At 37.2% G+C, this 24,266-nt stretch overlaps 1 protein-coding gene and 1 long non-coding RNA gene across 3 annotated transcripts; both read left to right on the plus strand.

The window, feature by feature from the left end:
- Positions 1-624: 624 nt before the first annotated feature.
- On the plus strand, positions 625-23,105 carry LOC129356947 (uncharacterized; the record flags this gene model as incomplete). Its single annotated transcript, XM_055026483.1, is given in 31 exon segments — positions 625-723; positions 1,300-1,335; positions 1,433-1,684; positions 2,456-2,544; positions 2,598-2,727; positions 2,859-3,134; positions 3,411-3,497; positions 3,500-3,685; positions 4,313-4,582; positions 4,844-4,960; positions 5,083-5,098; positions 5,187-5,275; positions 5,464-5,513; positions 6,082-6,184; positions 8,563-9,099; positions 9,224-9,499; positions 10,366-10,635; positions 11,269-11,537; positions 11,767-12,040; positions 12,386-12,500; positions 12,629-12,642; positions 12,731-12,816; positions 18,590-18,950; positions 19,043-19,306; positions 19,724-19,966; positions 19,969-20,031; positions 20,593-20,865; positions 21,742-21,993; positions 22,189-22,305; positions 22,836-22,898; positions 23,062-23,105. Coding segments are annotated over 31 exon segments (5,247 nt in total), but the record flags the coding sequence as incomplete, so codon positions are not given.
- LOC129356939 (uncharacterized) lies at positions 12,727-14,429 on the plus strand. Of its 2 annotated transcripts, none has more exons than XR_008605470.1 (4): positions 12,727-12,816; positions 13,328-13,378; positions 13,465-13,494; positions 13,589-14,429. It is a non-coding gene; the product is annotated as an uncharacterized LOC129356939 (long non-coding RNA). The 2 variants fall into 2 exon arrangements; XR_008605471.1 differs by having other exon boundaries at positions 12,748-12,792.
- Positions 23,106-24,266: the final 1,161 nt, after the last annotated feature.

A 24,266-nucleotide genomic window follows, 5' to 3' on the forward strand; every position in this document is an offset into this window, starting at 1 on the left:
TCAACAAGTAAATGACTCTGAAAATGTTTTCCCAGATCAGATGGTCCAATATTGAGGGCATCAAACACAAGAACCCCACTGCAGCCTCCAAACAGCTCAGAGAGCACATTGTTAGCTTGTTATCAGCTTGAGTCAAAGTGGACTGTGTAGCTTCTGGTATATTGTCCTTTGGTTGGATGAGCTCATAGGACAAATGTTTCATCGTAGTACACAGCACCATGTTTGGGAAAAACCAGACACAGTGTATCAGTGGTTTGCCACAGATTGTAAGTTCCTCTGTGAACCACAGTTTTCCATCTGTCTATATCTATAAAACATGAAATCTGCTTTGTTTTTGTCTCATCTTCTACCTCTTCTCAAAGAAACGTCTGTGTTTCCCGCTGTCTGTTGTTAGTTTAAATTATCAGTACCTCAACTTATATTAATTAATGATAATGTCTAGCACACTAAACTTGGGAACTGAAACCAGGCGCTCCGTCTTTCTTTAACCACACCTTCTCGTCACTGGACAGGAAGCATCAGTGGCGTGAGGTGGGTGTTTAGAATCAAAGCGGACAAAATTTTATATTGTTATGAAGGAAACATCCTGACTCCCGCTGCTCTTTGTCTCTACAGACATTACAAACTAGCCTCTTCTGAAAAACCAAGGAGAAAGCAGAACGGCATTGTTTGGTCTGAATTTCAAAACGGGGAAGACGATGCGTTACGCATTGGACTTATTGTGTAAGTAGATCACTTTTTTTGTTTTGATAGGAAAAAAATTAAAGGGAGAAAGTGGATGTTGGATTTCAGAAATCTACTCCTCAATTATTAACGTCAACAATTTCCCTTGTGCTGCCATTCCAGTTGTCTTTTTAGCGTGAAGTGTTTATTAATTAATGTTACCTGTGCTCTGTTTTCACAATAAACTGGAATTTAACAAAATTTTATAGATTTTTAGAGGTAGCATTGTCAACCTGGCTGCAAAGATTTTAATCAACAAACAAACAAAAGTAATGAAAAATGTGACATGAAGCGAAGGGTGAGATGTATTACTCGGAATAAATATATTTTTAAGTAGCAGTGGGAGTGAATTTCCAGAAGCTGTGCAGGATATTTTGAGATCTTCTCTGACTCATAATCAAGATGTGAAATTTCTCAGGAAAATGCAGAAGTTTGTGATGATCTCATCAGCCAGAAAAAAAGAAAAGAAAGCTTAACCATCTGATGTCATGCTGATGAACAAAAAAGAGAGACCTTCTACATAATCAGCAACTTGTTTGTCTCTTTAATGTTCACATAATTTTAATTTCTTCTTAGTACTGAACATGCTCTGCTGGGGTGGACAAGCTCAAGGTAAGTCAGTATCCCTTGTTCGCATTTTTTCATGTCACACTGAGATCTCACTGCTCCATTAGTGAACGTTTACACGTGTTAAATGTTTGTGTTGTAGATGTTGTGCTGACAACTGAGCCCAACTGGTCCACGTTTTATTTGGGAGAGTCTGTTACCTTCAGATGTTACGTGAACGGAGGAGAAGAGACGAACTGGGAATACAAAATCACCAGGAGGAGTGAAGATACTTTTGCCTACGACTTACAGAAAAGCTACACGCTAGAAGACCTGAAGATCACTGAATTCCAGTGCTCTGCTCGCAGGAGAGGAGTCTATAAAAAGAGCAAAACTATCTATTTGATTGTTTTAGGTAAGGTTAAAGGGATTTTTTACATCTTATCATTGGTTATTACCATTTTTACAATTACATAAAGAAAACATTTTGTAATGTAATGCACTTAAATTCTTATTTTCTGGCTGGAAAGAGAAAATCAATTGACAATGTTGGATTTTCCTTGTGCTGCGCAGTTGGTACCACTGTTGCCTTGCAGCAAGAAGGTCCTGGGTTCAAATTCCCGGCTTCACACCAGTAGTAGGGTCTTTGCATGTTCTCCCTGTGCATGTGTGGGTTTTTTTCCAGGTTCTTTGTCTTCCTCCCAAAACCTGACTGCTAGGTTAATTGGTCTCTCTAAATTATCTCTCTTGTCTCCACTGGGGACAAAAGTGTTAGAAAATGAATGGATGGATTTTCCGCCACCTTGTGGTGTCAGTGAAGTAGTGCATAAACACAACAGAAACAGACGAACAGAAGCATAAATGACCATCAGTTGTTATTTGTTAGTTTAAACGTAACACTGGGTTCATTTACAAGGCGAATAAATCTGTAAAAATTACACATGTTTACTGTGAGAGCTTGGATAAGCAGTTGCTGTTCTTGTTTAATTGTATTATTTCTTGGGATCTGGAGAACATATTTTTTTTCTATTAATTTTCATAAGGGAAGTTAAATCAGTACATTCTGCCACCCATTGCTTTGTTAATGTGTAACTAACTTGATCGAGATATGTCGTAAAATGTTAGAAGACATTTAAAATAAATAAATAAAATGTACTATTTTTTGATTCGTTGTTTTTCAAAACAGCGGAGAAACCCAGAGCTACGCTGACAGCAGGTCCAACAACCATACCAGTAGGGGGCAGTGTGACACTGAGATGCTTGATAGAGAGCTCCGTTGGATGGAAATACAGATGGTTCAGACTGATTTCAGGCACCTCTCTGAAGAGATCAGCACAGGTCATGAAGAAAACAGAGCCATCACTGTGAAACAAGGAGGAATCTACTGGTGTGAAGGACAGAGAGAAAAACCACCATTCTACAGCCGACCCAGCCACGACGTCACCGTTAAAAAAACTTGTGAGTTTTGTGTCTTGAAAGCAGTTACAAAACTGTAAGAAATTAAGTCAACTTAATCTACTTAAGCAATGCTTCTCATGTGATTTTATGTTTTTGTTCAGACACAACTAATATTATTATTCTGTAAACAGTATCCAACAAGGTTGTAGTGTCCTGCCAGCCAAACGGCCCCCATATCATCATTGGTGAGACGATCACTCTGACATGTGAGGTCCAGGGAGGAGAAACCGCTGCGTGGGTTTGTGACTGGAGGAGATCTGGGTCATTCATACACAGGACAAGCAGTAAAGACTGGACTTTCAGAGTCTCTGAGTCCAGCAGTGGAGACTACATGTGTCATTGCAGGAGAAGAGATGACTGGTATGCTTTGACAAGGTGGAGTGAAAATATCACACTGTCTGTATCAGGTAAGTTAGGTTTGTTGTTGTTGTTGTTTTTTTACCTCTAAAATAAAAAAAAAGAAACTAATTCAATATCTAACAGCATTTTGAAAATCTTGTTCAAAAGTGGCCAAAACCAGAAAATGGATGAATATTTTCTTAAATGTTAATTGATACTGTATAATTCTTACACATGCTAATCTGTCAAAAACATTTGATTTGGGTTTTTTCATGGAAACTGAATGTACTCAATTAAATTTTCTCACATGACTTCTTGTTTCGCTTCATATTTCATGTAAACAGTTTCCAAGAAGGTTTTTGTGACTCGACAACCAAACTGGCCTCAGATATTCAGTGGTGAGTGGATCACTCTGACATGTGAGATCCAGGGAGGAGAAACACTGAGTGGACGTGTGACTGGAGGAGAGACGGGTCGGTTATCCTCAGGACAGACAGTAAAGCCTGGACTTTTAGAGTCTCTGAGTCCAGCAGTGGATGTTACATGTGTCAATGTAGAAGAAGAGACGACTGGTTTTCTTCAACAAGGTGGAGTGAAACTATCAAACTGTCTGTTGCAGGTAAGTTATGTTTGTTAGAGCTGTAGAGCTGCCATGAAAAACAAGGTTGCTTGTAAAAAATAAAATAAGATCTTCTTAAGACCTTCCTACTTCTGTAAGTGTAAGTGTTTTCCACACAGACTGTGTTGGGGAAACTCCTGCACCAATCTGGATGTTGGCAAACCTCTATCTTAATTGTGGCGAGCCAATGAAAGGTGGACTTGCTGGTGGACTTTGGATTATTGCATAAGCCAAATAGACTTGAGCTTGATGTCAAAAACTGATGATCAGATCTTCTGCCTTTCTGCAAGTTAGCCAGGTTCTGGACTAACAATCCAGCCTGAGACAATTACTGTCATCATCATGGTGGCTTTGCATGACGTTCTTTATCCAAAATGTTGTGTTAGGTGTACTTCAAATGTAACTGGAAACATTCTAATAGATAAGAGGACGTTCTAAAAATCTGTTTCTTCAGCAAATTTGAGATAGTCATTTACTCTCTTTGAGGCGTTCTTTGTTTTTTATATTTCCCTGAAAGATGCTTTGAAAATAAAATGTGCTTCCCTGTGTATTTATTTATTTGTTGTCAGTAGTGTATTTGGTCTCAGAACTCTTTCATATATGCTATTTATTTCTCTTTAATCACAGGTAGACCAAAGGTCCAGTTGAGTGCCAACAGCCTGGAGATACCAAGCAGAGTAACTCTGACCTGCTCAGTGACTCCATCATCTATTGGCTGGAAATATTACTGGTACAGAGATGAGAAACCTGATGAACCTCTGATGACACAAGAACCCGTTTTCTCTCCAAATGAACAGATGGGTGTCTCAGAGAAAAGCCTGCACTGGTGCAGAGGAGGAAGAGGAGAACCAGTGTACTACACAGACTACAGCGATCCAATCACAATCAGTAGTAATGGTGAGTTTAACTAGGCTTTGTTTCTAATACAGAGTCAAAAATGATACTGTCTGTTTTATTGTATTAAATAGTTTCCAAAACAAATTAATGTTTTTTTTTTTAATAAAGAAAATCATAACTTAACAAGTCCATGTTAATCCCGTTAAATTAAAAGTAAATTTGTTTATTGTGTTTTTATCTGCATCTTCTCGTACAACCTTTGAGAGGAACACGACAAATACTGGGGATGATTATGAAGTTTATGATGTTTTGTTTTTCCAGTAACTGTATCCAATCCTGTCAGCTTTTCAATTCATGTGATGTTGATCGTTGGACCAGTTAGTGGAGTGGTTCTCATTGTCCTTCTGCTATTGTGGCGGCGTCACAGATGGTCCATGGGTGAGAGCTTTTTCTTCTCATCTTATTGCTTCTTAATTCTTCCGTACATGTGAGTTTTGAAATCGAGTCAATCAATGTAAGTCTGTAGTCAATGATCCAAATTGCTTTGTCTTCTTCCTCAGATTTGTGCAGCATCAGGTGAGTATATAATATCTACACTCTCTCATCTCAGTCGCAAACTTTTCTTTCTTTCATAGTTAAATTTGATCCACTTTAATGTTTTTAGGTTATTTCAGTCTGAAAGCAGCAGTCAGAGTCCAGCCACTAATCCTGGAGGGAACCAGATTGAAAGTCATTACAGCTCCCTGCTGCACGGTTAGTCACACAATAAACATAGCTTTACTTTGTTGTAACTTTTTAATGCAGTTTCATAAAATGTGTAAAAATGAGCTAAATGTCGATGTGAAAATCAATTGTCACAACCATAACTGCAGAATGAGCATTGCACATAAACATGTATAACTTTAATCAGATTATTTCTTTGACGTTTTTATTTATTGCAGGCACCACGTCTGTGTATGAGACAGTCCATAACCGACCGCCGCAGGAAACGGTAACGTATATGTACTAGTAAAATTCTCAGGAGATTTTGAAACACTAATTTATGTTTTCTATGTGTTCTTGGCAATTTCAACAGAGAATCTTCCTGATCCAGAAGAAGGTTCTGTTTATGTCAATGTGAGACCAGATAATTACAGCTCAGCATGAAGGTCAGATAAATTCCTGCCTTGGTTGTTGTCACTTATATTTTTCAATTATTCGTACGTGATTAAGTGGAGGTTAATCATAAACATCCTCGTTTATATACTTTACTTGAAGCTATATTATTGTGTCATGAAGTCATGACTGTAGGCCATTTGTCTTTGTTCTCTAAAAACACTTTCTCATTCTGACAATGATAACTATTCAGTTTTTTTATTTTATTATTATTATTATTACAGTATCATGTGACTCTGGTTTCTGACTTAAAGAGTGTGAGTCTGTTACCCAGCAGGTTTCTTTTGAATATTTAAAGTGCACTCTTCATTTGTTTCAATCAGCAACTGTTTCTAATACACATTTTTTGAGGAGTTACAGAAAGTATTAGGAAGCCTTGTGACACATATGATCTGTGTTTGCAGGAAACTGGAGTCCAGCAGCAACAGATGCTCCAGTTTTTATTCTCAGATCAGGAAAAGTTGTGGACAACACTGCCGCCCCGCAGGCTGCTGCGTTATTCTGCAAGTCTTTGACTCATCTGATGTGTCATATTTTCATTATTTGTTGTGCTGATTATTGTATTTCCCCAGATTTAAGATGCAAAAGATGTTGATATGGCTCATATGTTATAGATAAGTAAAAAAAAAATCCATAATTTATTTTTTAATAATATTTTCATTAGTTTTATGTTTTCACAAGCAGAGAAAATAGAACATTGCACACTGTGTTGTCTATCACCTTATATAAGTTTGTGATAAAGAAGAAAAACAAAAGAAAAAAAACAACAAATAACAAAGTTTGGAAGATTCTAGTAAGATAAAACAAAATATAAACATCACCATTGTTACCCATACAGCAGCATTTGAGGCTTTCACACTTTTGCTGTGTTTGTAATAAATAGCAGACTGCAGCACAGTTTGACTATTGGTGCCTGTTTTCAATGAAACGTGCATGAGGTACAAAATGTACAAATGTGTAAAACATGAATAAATAGAGTAGTTTCAACGATTCATGGACACAGTTGGTGTTCAGGTTGTGCTCTGATTGCTGCTTTGGTGCCAATGAATGCTAAAGTATGAGAGTGAGGCCTGTGGAGCATTTCCCAGAAACCCATCAATCAGAAGACCTGCAGACTAGTGAAATGTGTTTCAGCCCAAATACATTTGAACCACACATACGTTTAGATCTCATGTTTTAATGGGCTAACGTGTTTTTAGACCATAATGAGAAGAGCTTATGAGAGCGTGACTCCAGAGAAAAGCTCTTCACACTAGAGACACAGTTGCCCCAAATGTGGGGCTTTTCCCCCCCATTATACTCCACACCCTGCCAGACAAGACAAGTTTAAAAGAGGGGATAAAAGAAAGATTGTTTAGACTAAAAACTTTCTTTCATAGTTTAAAATTTGTTTGTACTCTTTGACCTGTTAGTATAATCCAGTGGTATTCCAGGTCTGTTAGAAACAGGAAGGCCCCATATTTGGACTGTGTGAAGGTAATGCGCAGAGCAGCATGACGATCTTGTCTTCCTGTTTGCTGCAGCTCAAACTGTTTGTTGTTTTATGTTATTCATTACCATCTTTGTTAGTTTAAAGGTTTTGGGGAAGCATTGCCTATTCACACATTAAGGTATTTTATTAATTTCACTATTTCTGTAATATTTTTTGCTATTTTTTTGCACTTCCACACTCACCCTGGTGTTTTCGTTGGGCCGTAAGCGCTGAATCTAAAGAGCACAAGTTGTTCTCACGCTGAACCTTTTTGAGCTTTTTGCACCTTTCTAAATGCAGAACTACTTCACATCTTTCCCAGTGTCACTGATCTCTTATCTGCCTCTGTTCCCACCTATGGTCTTGTGTGAGATCATTCTGTCACTTGTATTTAGAGACTAAAGACAACTATAAAAATAGTCCCCTGGTTGGTTTCCCATGCTCTAGAAACCACATGCTGCTTTAGCTCGAAACAACTAATTCGACTTTATTTAAATGTTGCAATTGAATCTGTTGAAAAAAGGGGAAAATTGTTGATGTTTTCGCTTCCAGTCGTTTCTGGAGTGAGAGATTCATTTCAAATAAACGGTCAGAAGATTAAAAAAAAACAAGCAAAAAAAAAAACAGAATCTTTAAACACTTATGCAAGCTTTATAAAATTGAATTTCTTCAAAGTCCAAAAGAAGAACCTGCTTACGTTTAATATCTGTGTCCACTTTTATTCATTCACTTATTGCCACTGATGCGTGAAACGTTTGTCTTATTTTAACCCGACCTTCTCGTCAGTGGACAGGAAAAGTCCCGGCGGTTTGTAGCAGAAACGCAGTACACAGTGATGTCAATGTCAGTAAATGAAGACCTTGTGACCTCAGTCTGAGGATTTAAGTCTGAGGTGATCTGTTTATTTAAAGCATTTGGAGCTTGTCTCCTCATTAAAGAAAAATAAAATTGACCAAAGAGGTAAAACCGGCATGACGCGAAGATGAGCAGCATCTCGGTTTCTGTGCTGGGCTCCTTGTGTAAGTAATTACCTTTTGTGTTTGGATGGTGAAAATAGAGCAAAATATTTCAAACAAATTAAGATTATTTAATTACAAAAGCAAGCTTTCTATTGCACCTCTTTCCTGTTGTCATAGTTTCCTTTCTAATTTAAATATTTGATCATCCACTGATTTCATCATCACAGCAACACGGCAATTTGATCCAAAAGGTGCTGATTATTACAAACGGCACAAACTTGTAAACTAAATATGGTGTGAATTTTGCGTTGGAAGCCTGAAAATGTTTCGTCATCAGACTCAAAGTCAGGGTGTCAAGTATTCAAAGTGCAGTTTAGGCTCGTAATTCACAAAACTTAACTAACTGTGGCTTTTTCTGACAGAACAAAAATAATCCTGAATGTTGTCTTCAAAAGAAATGGATGCATTTTTTAAACAGAACAACAGAGTCAATGGTGAATTTGTGGATGGGACAGACTTTTATTTTATCTTAACTTCTGTCATGTTTAATATTGATAATGCCAATAAGATATCAACCTTTATTTCAGTGCTGAGAACATTTCTCTGCTATGGACAAACTCAAGGTAGCTGGACAGCTTTTAACCTTTTTTCCAATAATGTACCTCCATTTTTTTTCTTTATCATATTCTGTTATTTATCTATTTTGTTTCCATTAACAGCAGACAGACCCATGGCCACACTGAGAGTAGGTTCAACAACCATACCAATAGGGGGCAGTGTGACACTGAGCTGCTCAGTGGAGCCCTCTGCTGGATGGAAATACAGATTGTTCAGACAGACCTCAGACACACCTGAAGTTCAGGTGAGAACAAATAATGAGGGAAACAGAGACATCACTGTGACACGAGGAGGAATCTACAGGTGTGAAGGAGAGAGAGGAAGAGCAGAATCCTACAGTGGATCAAGTGACGAGGTCACCGTCCATATAAGCTGTAAGGTTTCATCAATCATTTGATCTACTCTGTAAATTTGTATATTTTTCTTGAACTGAAACAGTTAATGTATTTTTTTAATGGTTCTGTTTGTTTTCCTACTGTTCATATGTGATGGAAACAGTTTCCAATGAGGTTGTTGCAACTCGACGACCAAACTGGCCTCAGATGTTCAGCGGCGAGACGATCACTCTGACATGTGAGGTGCAGGGAGGAGAAACCACTGAGTGGACGTGTGACTGGAGGAGATCTGGGTTGGCGTCTCACAGGGCATATGGTAAAGTCTGGACTCTCAGGCTCTCTGACTCCAGCGGTGGAGACTACATGTGTCGTTGCAGGAGAAGAGACGACTGGTATTCTTCAACGAAGTGGAGTGAAGCCATCACACTGTTTGTGTCAGGTGAGTTATGTTTTTTGTTGGTTTTTGAGAGTTGGGTTGAAGCAAAAGCAAGCAAAACCAGAGAGGAGCAGGGGACCTCCAGGACTGTATCAAGCAAGTAATTTTTTTAAATGCTCTGACAGTCGATCTGAAGCAAATCTAAACCACTATTTACTGCTGCCCTACCAGCAGGGGGCTCCAGGAGAGCTTACTGTTGCTGAAGACATATCTAATAAACAAAACAAAAAGACTTTATATCTTATATAGTGTAGTCCCCTATAAAATAAAAACATGAAGCTTGTTTAAAAGAAAGATTAAAGCAAGCAGATGTAGATTTTTCTATTTTATCAATTTGAAATATTCATGAGATGTTGCTCAGAGGATTTTAACTATGTAGTTTCAGCTCATGTCTGACACTCTCTATCTACACAAAACAATCACACATGATTCCATCTCACCCTCCCAAACTTAAATCAAACCCTCTCCATCACATAATTCCCACAATTATGTCATGTTCTGAAAACTTACAAAGTACAATCCTGTGTGCTGGTACGTTTTTCAGTACCTTTGAGGTTTTTCTTATTTTCTTTTTTGTCAACTAGTCACCTTTCGCCAGTAACTCTTCATAATTACATAATGTAAGCCACATTATGTTTTGGGTTGTGACCTGCCTTTACCAAAATGTCTTTTTCTTGGCAGCTTTTAACAGAGTCTCAAAAAGCCCAGGCAGTTGCTCATCTTGGCCCAGTGGCTGAAGCTGCACAAGAAAATCCTCAGCTTTTACTCTCTTAGCGGTTTTGTACATATTGACTTAGTCTGATAGAAACATAATTTAACAACAAAGGTTTATTATAGAGTTTACCAATTTCCCTTTCTATCATCTACAGACAAACCCACAGCCAAACTGATGGTAGGTCCAACAACCATACCAGTAGGGGGCAGTGTGACCTTGAGCTGCTCAGTGGAGCCCTCTGCTGGATGGAAATACAGATTGTTCAGTTGGCCCTCACACACACATGGAGTCCAAGTCAGAACTAACAATGAGGAAAACAAATATTTCACTGTGGCACAAGGAGGACTCTACAGGTGTGAAGGAGAGAGAGGAAATCCTAAATTCTACACTGAATCAAGTGATGATGTCACTATCCAGATAAGCTGTAAGTTTCATTATCTTTTTGCCCCATTGGCTTTAACACTGTTTGGTTTATGATGCTAGATGGGGACGTTGTTAGCACCTGACACAATCAGGTTGCGGATTTGAATCCCAGCCTGAGACCTTTGCAGGTAGATTTTACACGTTGCTACGTCCATGTGTGCATCTTTCCAGGTACTCTAGTTTCCTCTCGCAGTCCAAAAATCTGACTGTTGAGGAACAACATTCAGTCTCTACGCTCCAATCTGGAACAAACTCCCAGAAAACTGCAAAGATGTTGAAACATTGAGTTTCTTTAAATCAAGGCTAAAACTCCACCTGTATAAAGTTGCCTTTTGCTCAAAATAACTGGAACATTGATCAATATAATTGCATATTTGTCCTATAATTTTTGACCATGACATCTAATGTACTTTAATGTTTGTTGGTGTTTACTGAATGATGTTTGTGTAAATCACTTTGAACTTCCTTGTTTCTGAAATATGCCATTCAATCAAAACTTGACTTGACACAGGCTAAATTACTTTTAACTTTAATATGTGTGCACTTCAAGGTGACAGGTGTTAAAACATTGATAGGTTTTAAAACATTAAATGTTGTTTTTATCAATGTTTCTCTTCTTATCTGATGGAAACAGTTTCCAACGAGGTTTTCGTGGCTCGACAACCAAACTGGCCTCAGATGTTCAGTGGTGAGTTGATCACTCTGGCATGTGAGGTCCAGGGAGGAGAAACCACTGAGTGGACGTGTGAATGGATGAGATCTGCGTCGGTCATACAGAGGACAGACAGTAAAGACTGGACTTTCATTGTGTCTGAGTCCAGCAGTGGAGACTACACGTGTCAGTGTAGACCCAGAGATGATGGGCTTTCTTTAACACGATGGAGTGAAGCCATCACACTGTCTGTATCAGGTGAGTCATCAATGTTTTGTCTAATCTGTGGGAAATTGCTCCCCTATATCTGTCGAGTAAAAAAACCACACAAAATTATATGTTATTTCTCTGTACATACATTTGCTATTGCTTTCTGACAGAAATAGGACCAGGAACAGCAAGTCTCAGAACTTTTAACCAAAGTTTGATGTTTAGTAAATGAGACTTTTGTCATTTTCTTTATCGTGAATTCACCAACAGGTAACCAAAGGCCGATTGATTAGTAATAGCAGAGAGATACCAACAGGAGGCAGAGTGACTCTGACCTGTACAGTGGACTCATCGTCAACCGGTTGGAAATATTTCTGGTACAACGAGCAAAACTTCACAGATCCTCTGACCCGAAAAGAAACTGTTTTCCCTTCAAATGGACAAATGAGTGTCTCAGAGGAAGGACTGTACTGGTGCAGAGGACGAAGAGGAAAACCAGTTTACTACACGGACTACAGTGACACAGTCAGCATCACTAAGAATGGTGACTCATTTCTGATGCAAATTTTAAAAAATAAATCAATCAAAAAGTAAATAAATTATGTGTTAATGTCGTTGTGTTGTCACCAGTGATGGAGCATCACAATCAGCATCAGATTTAAACTCTCATAGATCAAATCCTTTCACAATGTGCACTTGAGACAAACGTTTGAAATTTTAATATTTTAATATCTTATTTATTATTTAAAGCATTTAGAAAGGAGCAAGGTAATAATTTAATGCACTGGTGTGTTCAAATTGAAAGTAACACTTTTCTGGAATAGAGAGAATGACTTTGGAAAATCTGCAGCTAACTTGCCGATTTATTTTTTATGTTTCTTATTTCCAGTAACTGTGTCCAGTCCGGCCAGCTCTTCATTTCCTGATGTTTATCATTGGACCACTTGTTGGAATCATCCTCATCATTCTCCTCCTCTTGTTGTGGCGTTACAGACTGTCAAAGGGTGAGATACGTTTCATCAGATTGGTTCTTAACGTTGTTAATTAATCGAACGCAATTAGTATTTTTAGCTTTGAAATGCAAAACATAAATTGTAACAATTATGCTTTTTTTGTTTTTTAACTTTCCCAGATTTGTCCTGTCTTAGGTCAGTAACATCTGGCTTCTCATCTAAAACATGGATCATTAATTATTTCTGTAATTATGGAATTTAAACCACTTTCATATTTTTAGGTCATTCCAGTCTGAAAGCAGCAGCCGGAGGCCGACCGCTAATGGAGCGAACAAGACGGAAGGTGATTACAGCTCTCTGCTGCACGGTTAGTCACCGAGCAAAAAAAAAAAACTGCATTTTCTTAATTTAATCATTCATAACTCATGTTTAGTCATTTCTTTGCTGTGACACATCTTCATAAGAAAGGAGGATATCACAATAGAGCTAATTTTGACTGACAAACTCAAAACAACAGGGCTAAACTCCTGAAGTGTGTTTGTGCTAAACGTCGTCATCGTTTCATCAGCATTAATATCCACTGTGATTATATCTCTGCTTCTTGATTTAATAAAATGCAGCTGTATCAATGCCATGAGTTAGTTTCATGGAAACCATTCATGAAGCAAACTGAATTGTTTCACAGCAATTGTTTCAATTCAGCAATTAGAGTTAGTGTTTAATTGTCAGTAAGAAGCAACTGACAACTTTCCTCTTTAGATGCAGCCAAATAAAGAAAATATAAAAGATCTAAATCAATCTTGAAATTTTATACATACAAATCAGAAACAGAAATCAGAGCTTTTTAATTTTGATTTTACATTTGTTATGCATCACAGGCACCACTTCTATCTATCAAATTATCCTTCCGCGTGGAGCCACTAGAAATGGTAACGTATATATTTTACTACAGAGCCGGAACAACCAAGTTATTAGAGGATATAAGATGTAAAATTCTGAACTATTTCCATTACAGATGAAGCTGTGACATACACAAAGAGAAGAGGTAAATAACTGAAAAAAGCGTTGAAGAAGAACAAATGAGAATATTTCAACATATTAATAATTTTTTTTCCATATTCTTGCTATAATGTTCACAGAGAGACCTTATCATCAAGAGGACAGTTCTGTTTATGTCAACGTGAGACCAGGAAATAACAGCTCAGCCTGAAGGTCATATGAGACAATGTTCCTGCCACATATAGAAGTTCTACTTACAGTTCTGATTTTTGTTATGAATTTACTACCATATCCCAGCTGTCTTTATTCTCTAACAAAGTTTGCTGACAATAATCACATTGCTGTAAAAATGTATCCTGTGATTTGCCTTGTAGGGTGCATGCTGTGCTGCTTTATTCTGCGCTGTAATCTAATAACTCAAATATGAGCTGATTTAATCCAGTTATATCTCTGCAAAAGTAACTTATTACCAAGATTCTAAAATGAAAATATGAAAATTGCTGCCATTACTCTTATTCAGCATTTGTAGCTTTTCTGCTTTTCCTATGCATGCAGTCAAAACAATATTTGTGCCGTTTGAATATTTTGGTGCTTTTGTGGTAATGATATGAGATTAAAGTCTCGGGAGCATTTTGAAATGTTTATCAGTATTTTCATGTCTTCTTTATTACCTATTATTATTTACAAGGAAAGCCCCAGCCCCTTAGGTTTAAACACATTACTAAATATTTTGTTTAGTCCTTCATTATAAATATTAGTGAAGCTCAAAATGTTTTGTAGCAGTTCAAAACTAAACAGAGACCAAAACATGAAGCGAGGGAAGCAAAATATTTCAAAATTGTTAGACCTACAATTATTATAAGTATGAGTAGTTAGACTGTGCCAATGATATCCACAACAACCTCGGTCTTTCAGACCACCTTGATGTTGGAGATCAGTGCATATCTCCAAGACTCCAAATGAAACAAAATGAAAATAATTTAAAAAATAAAAAATCCTGACATTTTAAATAAATTATATTGTGTTTTTTTTTTACTCCTTTAAATTTATGGATGAATGTCATGCAGCTCAGTAACATGACAATGAGACTTTTAAGCAGTAAAAACTGCTGCAGTTCATTTTAACTTCCACCAGGTGGTAGCAAAGAACATTTTAAAAATTACTCATGAATTTTAATACAGGAAGCTGTCGATTGTTTCTTATGAGTAATTTTGAGCACTTATAAACTACTAATTTGCATAAAATGAGATAATTTTATACATCTGCTTTCATGTTTTTTTATTTTTATATTTGTGACCGATGAGGAATTAAAATATAACAATTGACACATATTGTATCCACAGACTGGTGTGCTACATGTTGGATGTCTGCTCTCTCTCTTCCTCCTTCAGGGTGTGACAGGAAGCTGCAGCTTCCAGGTGAAATGCATTTCCCTCATCAAGGAACAGTGCTGAGAGGAGCGGATTCCCAGAAACAGACGCCAGATTTTTCTGTAACGATAAGTTGCTTTACACCATTAGCACATTTAGCACTGAGTGAATGAAGTTAATTGACAGCGCTAAGACCCTCCTCCTGGTTCTGATTGGTTGTTTTTGGTCGAAATGTTGCATTACTTTAGCTAGTAATAGTAATTCAGGGATAAGGCTGAGGTGGCTGATTGTTTTCACAGATTATCTGTCTCATAACAAACTGCCACAACATGGTGACAGCTTTCAAAATATGGAGAAAACATATTTTTTATTAAAGTTCTATACTACAGCTTGAATAAAATGCAGCTACACAGCATTTCTTGAGAAGTCTGGATTTCTTTATGTATATTTTGCGTGTTGCTTTTGACTGTTGCTGGCGGGGAGAGACATTTCAGTAAACTAAAACTAATAGAAAAATTTGAGCAACCTCCTTCTGTATGTTGACTGTTGCATGTAAAATTCATGAGCAGTAAATTTTGTGCTAGTATCAGTATTGAACCAAAGAAAGCAAACAGTCACAAGCCTTTAAAATTGCGATGCTTTAAATGGGTCAAAAAGACTCAAAAAATTGTAGCAGTAGCTGCATGGGGGGGCCCAATTCTTTTTTTTATTTATTTTTTTGTCAGGGGGCCCAAGATTCCTGGCAGCACCCCTGACTACTACTAGTGGTACTACTGTGATCGCTGTGTTATCACATCAATTTATGATCTTTCTTATCTTCGATCTCCTCCCTCCTTGTAGGTCCTCAGTGCTCAGCTTCCACATTGACTCTCCGGTCCCGTGGATTTCCTCCCTCCTTGTCTGTCTCTCTCTGCTCCCGTTCAGAACACCTGAGGCTCACCTCTAGTCCTCACCTGCCTGTCCGTCTCCTCCGTCCGAGGAACCTAGAAAGCAAAACCGATCACTGCTCACCCAGTCCACCAGCAGGCAGCCAACCACCGGAGCTGTAGATGCTCCCCGCTCCTCCTCCTTCGCCTCCCTCGCTTCATAAACGAGGATCCAGTCCAGATTTTGTGTGGCTCTCCTGCAGAAAAGTCACTCGTTTGAGTAAGACATTTAACCGTGCTTTCCCTGTTGTCTGTAGTTGTTTGTCTCACCAGAGTCATCAGGATCGTGGCACATGTATGAGGCATATGAACCACCACTGGGCCACAGTTGCTGAGATATTTACAAGATTTGACCATTTTTCATGACATTGGAGATGTTTTCTTGCCTATTTTAGTTGTTGTTTTTTTTTTTGCACACTTCTATAATCTAGTGTTGAACACATTTCTCAGCTGCGGACAAACTAAAGGTAACTTTAGGTTAATTCTTCATTTAATTGATTTAATATTAGTTGGGCCTTAAACGCTTCTGGACAAGCGTCCACCAACAATGGCAGAAACACCAAGACTATGGACAAATCAGAATCAATCAACATAATTTGCAGTTTGCTTCAATAAACTAACATTTCTACTGATGACTCTATCGCTCTATAATAAAAAAAATAATGAGGGATTCTCATACCATACATGATAATATTGCAGAAATAATTTTATTTTTGCCTGTCTCAAAACCTGAAACGACTGAATAGAAATAATGCTTTTCAAACTAACATTTTCAGCTGCTTTTTAGTCCTTTTTAAATTTAGAACGACTTCAAGTCATGCAATTGTGAATGTTCTGATCTGTTATCTGCCTCCCCACCTGAGGCCTTATTTTAACGTGAAAGGTGAGATCATGCTGCCACTTCTTTTGAAAAACAAAAGAAACGGAAAAATAACCGGCCAGCTGCTTGTCACGCACTCAGAACCAAAAGCTGCTTTCACACAAAAATGCTCCTATTTTATTTAAATGCTACTTTTGAATCCGTTATTGTTGCGTTTCATTTTTCATAATTTTCACTTGAATGGCTTGAAAATCATCTAGCATTTGAAAGTAGAAATTTGCTTTCAAATGCTGTTCTGTTGGTTTGTGCACAACGTCACACTGAACTTGTCGTCGACTTATTTCAGTCCGACTTCTCGTCAGTGGACAGGAAAAGTCCCGGCGGTTTTCAGCAGAGACAAACTTCACAGTGATGTCAGTGCTTAGTAAATGATAATATTATGATCTCAGTCTGAGGTGAAACATTAACTCTGCTTCCTGCTCTTCTTTTTATCTACAGACGCTGCGTTTGCTTCTTGTCTCTTTACTGAAGAAAAGTTTGACTCAAGCAGAGAAGCTGCATGGAAACCAAGATGGGGAAAACCTTGGAGCCCATGCTGGCTTATTGTGTAAGTAAATCGATTCTGCGTTTCAATAGTGATAATCATGGAAGATATTATTTTAGTACAAAAAAGGAGCTTTAGAAATGTGTCTTGTGACATTTTTTTCCTGCTGTCGTTGTTTCTTTATGCTGTAAGCATTTGACAAACTGATATTTATAAATAATCCAATAAATTAGGAACATTCACAGATGACAGAGATTAGCAAATCTAGCTCTGATGTTGTTAGGATTATAAAAAACATGGAACAATAAAGTATAATGAAAACTGCAATGTGAACTAAAAAGTGTGGCCTGTAGCTCACAATCCAACCTTTTATTTTAACTTAAAAGTCGACTGAATTTGGCTGAATATGATGTAGATCTGAGGACATTTTGTTGCCAGTGTCAAGTTTCTGAAATGCAGTTCAGTCTCATCACAGGGAGAAAAAAAATATTTATGATAATGACGGCTGCAACCTTTAATGTTACTGTATTCAAAACAAACAAGCAAACAAAAAAATATCCTGAATAATATGTATTTTAACAAAATAATAAATTTGTTGACTCGGTGCTGAATGTGAGTGTGGGAAGAAAATCTGTTTCATTTCATGTTGTTAAATATTTATAATTCTGACAAGGTTTCAACCTTTATTTCAGTGCTGAACTTACTCTTCTGCTGTGGACAAGCTCACGGTAATGCCCATTTTTAATATTTTAGGCTGTGGCGAGGCTGTTATTCTCTCAATAACAGCCTCGCCACAGGAGGCAGGGGAGTGACTGCAAGTGCACATTTAACTAGACAAGAAATTAATCAAATTTTGGTTCTGCTTTAGATGCTGTGCTGACTTTTGAACCCAAGTGGTCGACTTTTTATTCTGGAGAATCTGTTACCTTGACATGTGACATGAATGAAGGAGAAGACTCTCAGTGGGAATACAAGCTGAAGAAGAATAATGAAATATATCTGCCTACAGGCCACATAAAAGCAGAACGTTGGTACTTCACAGTGGTGAATATCAGTGCTGTGGTCGTAGCAGGAGCAGGTCAAACAAAGTGCAGTAATACGTCACTGTTTCAGGTAAACCTAAAGTATTTTAAATCACATTTAACCCTAACCAATGGAGGATAATCTTGACAAAGTATGTCCATATTTTTGCTCTACTTCAGATTTTTTATTTATACATTTAATCATTTTACTGGCAGTATTACTGCCTCTGTGATTTATTTTTATTTTTTATTTTGTTTATTTTTGATGCAAAATGAATCACAAAACACAACAAAACTAATAAATAAAGTTTAACTTGAGGACCAACCACTGGAGTTTTTGTGGACAAAAAACAAACTTATTGTTTTAATTGCCTCGTCAATTTAATGATGTAGAAATTACATTGATTGATATTTTTTTATATTTTATGAGTAAGTAAATATATCCAGTCATAATATACTATGGACATCTATTTACTTGAAGGCGAGAAAAAGACATTATTTCAGGTCTTTTGTTGTAAGATGAACTTATTTTTGTTTTTATTAGCTGCAGATAGACCCAAAGCCAAACTGACTGCAGGTTCAACAACAATACCAGTAGGGGGCAGTGTGACCCTGAGCTGCTCAGTGAAGCCCTCTGCTGGATGGAAATACAGATGGTTGAGAAGGACCTCAGACTCTTCTTTAGATAAATTCATCACAAATAATGAAGAAAACAGAGTTATCACTGTGACACAAGGAGGAATCTACAGGTGTGCAGGACAGAGAGGAAATCCTGCCTTCATCAGCCGTCAAAGCCACGACGTTACCATTAAAACAACCTGTGAGTTCCTTCTTGGAAAGCGTCCGAAAGCAAATCGACAAAATCCATTTTTTTCCTCTGATTTTGTGTTTCTGCTCACATTTGATAAACAGTTTCCAACAAGGTTGTCGCAACTCGACGACCAAACTGGCCTGAGATGTTCAGTGGTGAGTCGATCACTCTGACATGTGAGATCCAGGGAGGAGAAACCACTGATTGGACGTACGAATGGAGACCAACCAATAGAAACTCTCTACCGTCTAGTGAATACAGGATCAGCTACATTACTGAGTCTGACAGTGGAGAATACAGCTGCAGAGGAATCGGAAACTATGAACTAACAGAGTGGAGTGATGCTGTCAGACTGACTGTGACATGTGAGTCAGACTGAACTCAACTCAACCTGAAAATGCTTTGTATTTATTTCCCTTTTTGCAGGAACTAAATTAAACAACAGAAAATATATCCACAACTGGATATTGAGGCCCTTCAGAAAGAGAAACTCTGATCAAAGTAGGAAACAGTTAACAGCTAATATCATTAAGTGTAACTGGGGAGTTTAAATGAAACTCAAAATTGAAGAATGCAATGTGAATTTAGATTAAGTTTAAAATAATGATAAAATAAACACGTGGAATGCAGAATGTAAAAGAAAAATTTCGACCAGAGGGAATCTGTTATTTTTTTGTACTTTCTTTTAAATACATGAGATAGAATAACTACACTTAAAAAGAATAAAATTGAAAAGAGGTGATCAGGACAAATGTTTGACCCAGTTTCAAATGTCTCTCCAGCGTCTCGCCCTCAGCCTGTCCTCTCTGTGTCTCCATCATGGCCGAATCCTGGAGCCTCAGTGACTCTGAGCTGTGAGGGTTTGGAGCATCAATCAGCAGGATGGAGGTTCTTCTGGTATAAAGCTGTTCCAAACCCAAACAGCACTTTCTACAGAGCTGAACTGCTTCCTGACAGCATCAATGGGACTGAGCAGAACTCCTTCATCATTAATGGACCGACTCAAACAGCAGGATATCAGTGCAGAGAGGAAGAGGAGAACCAAAGTTTTACACTCGTTACAGTAAAGTAAAGTTTATCTGGTCTGCAGGTCAGTTTATTTCTCTCTTTCACCTCAATCGAAATAGCGTGAGGTTTGTTGTCCTGATCCAATATTTCTTTATTTAAATTTATTTTTAAGATTTTGGAAATTAACATGACATTAGAACTAAGAATATAAACTGATGGATCATTGATATTATATGATAATAAGCATGAGTTGCCCTGGATTCTTACTGCAATATTTGTATTTGTTTATGTGTAACTTGAATGAAATTTGTGGTGCAAATTCACTTTGTGAAGATTTTTGACAAATCTAGACAATAAATGTTAAAGTCAGGTGATTGAAGATAAAATTATTGATCAGGAGAAGGTGTTAAATATTCACAGTTAAAATCTAATGTGAGTTTGTAAAAAATGAAATGATTATTTCCTCTATGGTAGTTTATTTATTTATTTATTTATTTATTTATTTATTTATTTATTTATTTATTTATTTATTCGACTTGCAGAAATGTTTGCTGTAATCTTTGTTCCTATAGAAACAAGCCATTTGTAGTGAAACATTTCAAAGATGTTTCTGATCTCAGATGAAATCCTGTCTTGTTTCCAGATCCTGGTCCAGCAGCTTCTCTCTCAGTGAATCCTGACAGAGTTCAACACTTCAGATCTGACTCTGTGTCTCTGAGCTGTGAGGGAAACTTTACTGAGTGGAGAGTGAGGAGGTTCACAGAAAACAGGACGACTGTCAGACTTTACTGCTCCCTCTGGGGGACAATGACTGGATCTACATGCACCATTGAACCGTACTATTATAATAATGGAGTTTACTGGTGTGAGTCAAAATCTGGAGAGTTTAGCAACGCTGTCAACATCACTATTCAGAGTGAGGTTTGGTTTATTATTTGTTTTTCATTGATATCAAATATCGTAAATATACCATAGACTAAGGTTAAATCACAAAATAATGTTTGTGTAGGATTTTTTTTTGTTTGTCTTTTTGGCCTAAAGATATAATTTCAGGAAAACATTTGCTTTTATGCTTATGTTGTTTGTTTGTTTTTCTCTATTGTCCCAATTGTTTTCAAAAATGTCCTTAAACTGTGTTTTATTGAGGCCTTATCCATATTAAGTCATTTCCTGAAGAAGCACAGATCTGACAGAGGTTTACCTTTCAAGTTGAGGTGAACAAAGACTAGAGGATCTGAGGAGATAAAGTGGAAAAAGACCACAGCGATAAACTATTCAGAATTCAGGAGAAGATGGACGACCTTTTCTAGTAAAAATAAAGAAATGACTAAATAGTAAAGGTGTGCCGATTGATCAGCACCGATCATAATCGGCCAATTTTCGTGAAAAAGTGTATGATCGGCTATTGTTGATCACTGTCTCTTGCTGCTGACCACCAAAACCAAAAACATGTATCTCACTTTGCAGCCTGCATGTGCCCTGATCTCCTCTTTCCTTCACAAACGCGCAGCAACAAATCCTGTTGTATGGAACCACAACGCTGTGAGAGTCAATGGGGACGTTTGCGTTGCGGCGCAAACGTCTGTTTTAAAGGGGGAACAGTATCTGATGGGTGAATGATGGCCGTTAGGATGCATTTCCACAGTAAAACAACTGTTAGACGAATGTATCACCTTATTTTAACCTGATCGCACAGACTTTGCTGTCTATGATAAAATGACATCACACTTTAAGTCATTGACACAGCAAAAAGAAATGTTGCTGATGTGAATATTCTCTGATTGTTTTACAGATGATTATTATGATGGTATAATCCTGGTGAGCCCTGTTCATCCTGTGACTGAGGGAGATCCTGTGACTCTGAGCTGCAGAGATAAAAAACAAAATTGTCTCTCCAATGTGTTTTTCTATCACAATGATAAACTACTCAATAATGACAGCAGAGAGGAGCTGAAGATCTCTGCAGTGTTAAAGTCAGACGAAGGTTTCTACAAATGTCAACATTCAGGAAAAGAGTCACTAAAGAGCTGGATGTCTGTTAGAGGTGAGGAAGATTAAAATGTTTGGTTCATTGCATTCATTAAAACTGTTAAATGTTGTGAAGAGCAAGGTGAACACTGAGGATGTTTTTAGCATGTTTTTAGTATTTACATAAAGTCCCTTTTTTCTTCAAGCAGAAAATGTCTCACAATCTGCAGATCAAAAATATTTCTTCCTTGTTGATGTTTCTTGTTTTCAGTAACTGTGTCCAGTCCTGCCAGCTATTTATTTCTGGTGCTGTTGATCGTCGGACTAGTTGTTAAAATCGTTCTGTTTCTCCTCCTGCTCTTGTTCTTGTGCTGCAGACGGAACAACGGTGAGACGTTTTTCTGTTCATACCAGATCTGATTGTTCATTTAAAAAAAATAAAATAAACCTTTATTGCAGGTGTACTGTGATGCTATAGCACAAAATCCAGGCTTAAGTTTAATAATACATAAGCATTCTTCTTTCTCATTTCATTGTGTTTCTGTTCAATTTGTCTTTTTTTTCTTTCCATCAGAAATTACTGGCAGTTTTTCTACTACATTCAGTATATGTGTAATATTTTAGACAGAAGTCACATCTCTTCCATGCCCTGAAATAAAAATAAAACCTTAATTTAAATGAGATCTAAACAAGTGACTGAAAAAATAAGATGAAAAGAAAAAGTCTAATTTTATTTCTCATTTTAGTAATTATTTCACGTATTTAGATTTTAAAAAGCTTTTGACTCTTTTCTGTCAGTTCATCTCAATGACTCAGTGAATATTTCAACAATGGCAGGAAATGGTAGAGCTTAAAATGTTACTTATATGCTTTGTAATGATGGACCATTAACTAATCTATAAACATGACATGTTTCAGAAGCAGGTGAACCCAGAGCTCCTGTGTACTCCATGATTGAATTGAGAAACTTCAGGAAAAACTGTGAGTTCTCGGCAGTGAAATCTTTCCTCATGTCTTTACGCTGCAGCTGATTTCAGTTCCCATTATCAGCTGTCTTGACTAATTACATGCTTAACTCTGGAGAACACCAGAAACTGATATATCAGATATCACTGTGTCTTTACTCTGATGTTTTCTGTTTCAGGCTCAACGCCAACCTATGCTAACATCAATCACAAAAAGTGGAAGGTAAAGATTCAGTCTGCTGCATTTATCACTCTTTTTGCAAATGTGTGTCATGTTTCACATGCAGTCTCTCTGGTTGAGCATGTAAGAATTAATAATCGCCTCTGCATTCACAGGAAAGCGAAGTCCTGCAGCAACAGATGGAGTTTATTCTGAAATCAGCATGTAGCTTCAGATTTTACTGGTTTATTACGGGATTACATGATAATGTCTTAAATCCCTTATTTTCTTACATTTTTTATGTGTTTTTAAAAGTCTGTACAGAACTGTGTTAGACGCCCTTGTTCAGTTATGCTGAAAAACAAAACTCCAGAAATTATTAGTTATTATTAGGCTATGATGAAGTTTGAATGCATTAAATATTTTTGTGTATTTTTTATGCTTTATTTTACAAATGCATTAAATGTTTCACAATTTCTCCCACCTCTAGTATTTTTTAACCATATGACTATAATTCATATACTTTTGTTCAGTTATTTTATTGTTTTTATGTTGCAATTATAAAATATTATGTTACTGATTAATTAATCACTGTGTGTTTATTCAAAACAAATTCACAGTTTTTAAAGAATGCTGAACTTTTACCACAATGTACAGATTTTTGATTGCTGAATGTGTTCATTTATGACTGGTCTACATTATTTTATGCCTCTTTTTAAATCAATTTCTAACATGTTGGATTCATGTTAATGTGTATTCAAAGACAAAATGTTTGAATAAAATATATACCAAAATATTTAATGTCTACTAGTCAATCAGGAATCTCGTACGCAGGGTCGCCCCATGTTGAAACATGTCACCTCTAATAGAGCACAATCATCAGAGTGAAGGGGCCTGACATGAACGCAGTAATTTTATTTGTGAGAAAATTTGAAAGTTACGTTTATTGTCCACCTTCTAACAGTTAGTTGCTTTTGATGGCATTCAGAAAATCCCAATGAGATGCATCTTTTTCTAGTATCAGTCTTTATTCGGATGCTGGTGTGTTTTTTTTTTTTTTTTTTTGTAGAGTGCCACCCCTTGTTTAAGAGGATCTTTGTTTGGAACCGCTGGGTCACCTGCCCAGGTTTTTTCCATCGACCTCATCAAGATGCTGAGAATTTAAGCAGCTGCAGAGCCTTTTGTTGTTGGTCGTCTTTAGATGTGTCTCTGCACTGCTTGGTT

This window comes from Poeciliopsis prolifica, unplaced genomic scaffold (assembly GCF_027474105.1).
Source record: "Poeciliopsis prolifica strain line A6 unplaced genomic scaffold, Auburn_PproV2 SCAFFOLD211, whole genome shotgun sequence".
NCBI classification, from domain to species: Eukaryota; Metazoa; Chordata; class Actinopteri; order Cyprinodontiformes; family Poeciliidae; genus Poeciliopsis; species Poeciliopsis prolifica.